Genomic DNA, 2,500 nt, shown 5'->3' on the forward strand with positions numbered 1-2,500 from the left:
TTGTAATACTTGAGATATATACAACCAATTGTGATAGCTACTATACCAGTGTTGATGTGCTGAAACATTCCACTAAAGATTTTTTTACCTAAAATATTAATGATGGAACCTTCTAAATCAAATTAATCTAGATATAAATCTAACATATGACCAACTAGATGCTCGTTAGAAGCGGTGAAATTATATTAAACATTGCCCCAAGCTTCAACTATTCTCTTCATGACAGCTGCTAGTTACCAGACTCAGGCAAGTTATAAAAAATGAGAGTAGTGAGGTCATTGAGGTTGCTTCTGGTTGAGGTTAAAGAACATTCACTCAATATTCTGACGACCACGTACATCCAAGGGCTTTTATTCACATTTTTCATTCATTTTCAGAATGTCCAAATCAGTTCAGGGCGCTTGGACTTTGAAATCGATACCAGTGAAAGGCTTAAAGTTGCTCACTTTAAATCAGTCTTAATCGTCTAAGCCTAATCAGAGGGATCCATGAGAAGATGGCTAATGGAAATGAAATCTTGAATAATCATTTCAAGTCGTTGAAATGTCGAATATTTCCATTATGGTGTTATCCTAAACGAACGGCTTATGAACATGACCATGTTCATTTCTGTTTCGCCCTCTTCAGGGAATTATGATCTGTTCATGAACGCAGAAATGAACGTTTCAACTTTAATGTTTTCTGGGAATTATGAGCTCTTCATGAACGTAAGAATGAACATATCAGCTTCAAATTTTACAGGAAATTAATCAGAAATATGTGAACTGAACCTATAGTTCTAGGAGTCTAGGTGCCAGGTACTTAGGTGTACATCTAGGTACCTAAATGGATATTGCCTTCGAAATTACTTTCTGTTGATATGTTTTTAGAAAATGAATATCAAACGCAGACAAAGATTTTCCATACACACGACTTGGATAGAAAAATATATAATGCAATTTAGATACCTTCCAATTCAGGATTTAGCTGAGCTAGATTATGGACAGTTAAGATGGTTAGTAATTGATTTCTAGATGTTTAATATTCATTCAAATATCAAAGATTAACACGTAGAGGTACAGAAATTATTCATATTTGAAGGATAATTTGGATTACAAATTATCTAAAATATTTTGGAAAAAAAAATCTATATCTCGTAAATGTTCAAAGTAGTGTTGTTATTTAATGTTCAAAGTAGTGTTGTTATTTAAGGAGAATGAAAAATGGGGCGAGGTTGGAGGGGGGGATAGAAGAGATTAGGGAGATGGACATAGGGAAATGCTGTGAGGAACAATGATGACTTTATGATGAGTAATATTAGTTAGGGGGCACTGGGGGATAGCTGGCCTTTGGAATGTGAGTGGGGGTGTCAGGCAGGGAGGGGGGCGGAGCTGGGGGAGGCGAGTCGTGCATGGTACAAGATGGCCGTTGCATGACATGAGACCTTTGCCTCCTCAACACTCCCTCCCCCCACCCCACCCCGTCTCTCCCCAACTCCTAGTAACCGTGTTCTAAGTGGTTATTTCTCACAAGGTGTTAGTTTCTGCTAATATTTAGCCATTTTGAGGGTGTAGCATGATAGGTAAATGTGGATATAGCGAAAAGTAAAAACACAAACAAACTATAGACTCTCTGCACCCTTAGTATCGACGACTTCAAAATGGCGGCCGTGTCTAAAGGTTGCTAGACAGAAATGTTTATTTGTTTTTCGTTTTAGGAAGAAGGTATCCTTACAATAATTTTCTCTTGCAATAATTATATTTTTTCAATTTTGTTACGGGCATATGTTACGTAAAAAAACCCTGCCGAAGCATAAATAAAAAAGGAAGAAGAAACTGCGCTGTTACGTAGCACAACACAGCTAGCATCGGTTTTCATAATTTCATGAACAAAATTAATCTAGAACACGAAACATAGATACTCTAGAAAGTACAAAAAAAAATAATCATTATTAATATTCTCTTTAACCTTACAGAACTCGAACATGAATGTAAAAGACTTATTGTGGTGTGATCCAACAGAATAGCTGGGTTTTCCCCAGACGCATAGCTGTGCTGAAGAACCGTTCTTGGACGAAGAGTCTGAAGAAATATAGTTTTATTTTCAAATTGAGAAGATCTTGTTTATGAATAACCAGACTAATGCAGTGTTGGGTTAAGGGGTTGTGCATCCATAGGCTCGTTATGGACTGTATTTTACCAGTGCTTCTATCCGTGTGGACTTAGAACACAAGGAACGCCATGCCCAACAACGGGTCCAACGACAACAACAACACCAACGACGAAGGAGACCGTTCCGGTACTAATCCCACCATCGAAAATAACGGGAAAATAACCGCCCCCAACGCCGGGACGAACAAAAAGGATAGCCACAACGCCAACGCAAAACCCAACGCTGGCGTTAACCAAAACACCAAAAATATCAACGTCACCAACGCCTTCAACGACTTTAAAAGTCTTAACCCTTTTAGCGGTGGCCGTTGGGCTATTCAGAGGCACAACTTAAAGTTACTGACCGTAGA

The 2,500-nt window shown here is 38.2% G+C and overlaps 1 protein-coding gene across 5 annotated transcripts in view; it reads left to right on the plus strand.

Moving 5' to 3' along the window:
- LOC143024814 (transient receptor potential cation channel protein painless-like) overlaps positions 1-2,500 on the plus strand; it is a 181,902-nt gene that overhangs the window by 13,303 nt on the left and 166,099 nt on the right. For 4 of the 5 annotated variants that reach the window (XM_076184044.1, XM_076184046.1, XM_076184043.1 and 1 more), the window contains exon 2: positions 1,955-2,500. This exon is cut by the window's right edge and continues 8 nt beyond it. In XM_076184044.1, the coding sequence (XP_076040159.1) occupies positions 2,220-2,500 (281 nt within the window). In that variant the 5' untranslated portion in view covers positions 1,955-2,219. Of the gene's footprint in view, positions 1-225; positions 247-1,954 lie in introns of those variants that run through there. The other variant, XM_076184048.1, reaches the window with a different exon arrangement.

Source organism: Oratosquilla oratoria, chromosome 4 (genome assembly GCF_046742065.1).
Source record: "Oratosquilla oratoria isolate Oo_2021 chromosome 4, ASM4674206v1, whole genome shotgun sequence".
Lineage (NCBI taxonomy): Eukaryota > Metazoa > Arthropoda > Malacostraca > Stomatopoda > Squillidae > Oratosquilla > Oratosquilla oratoria.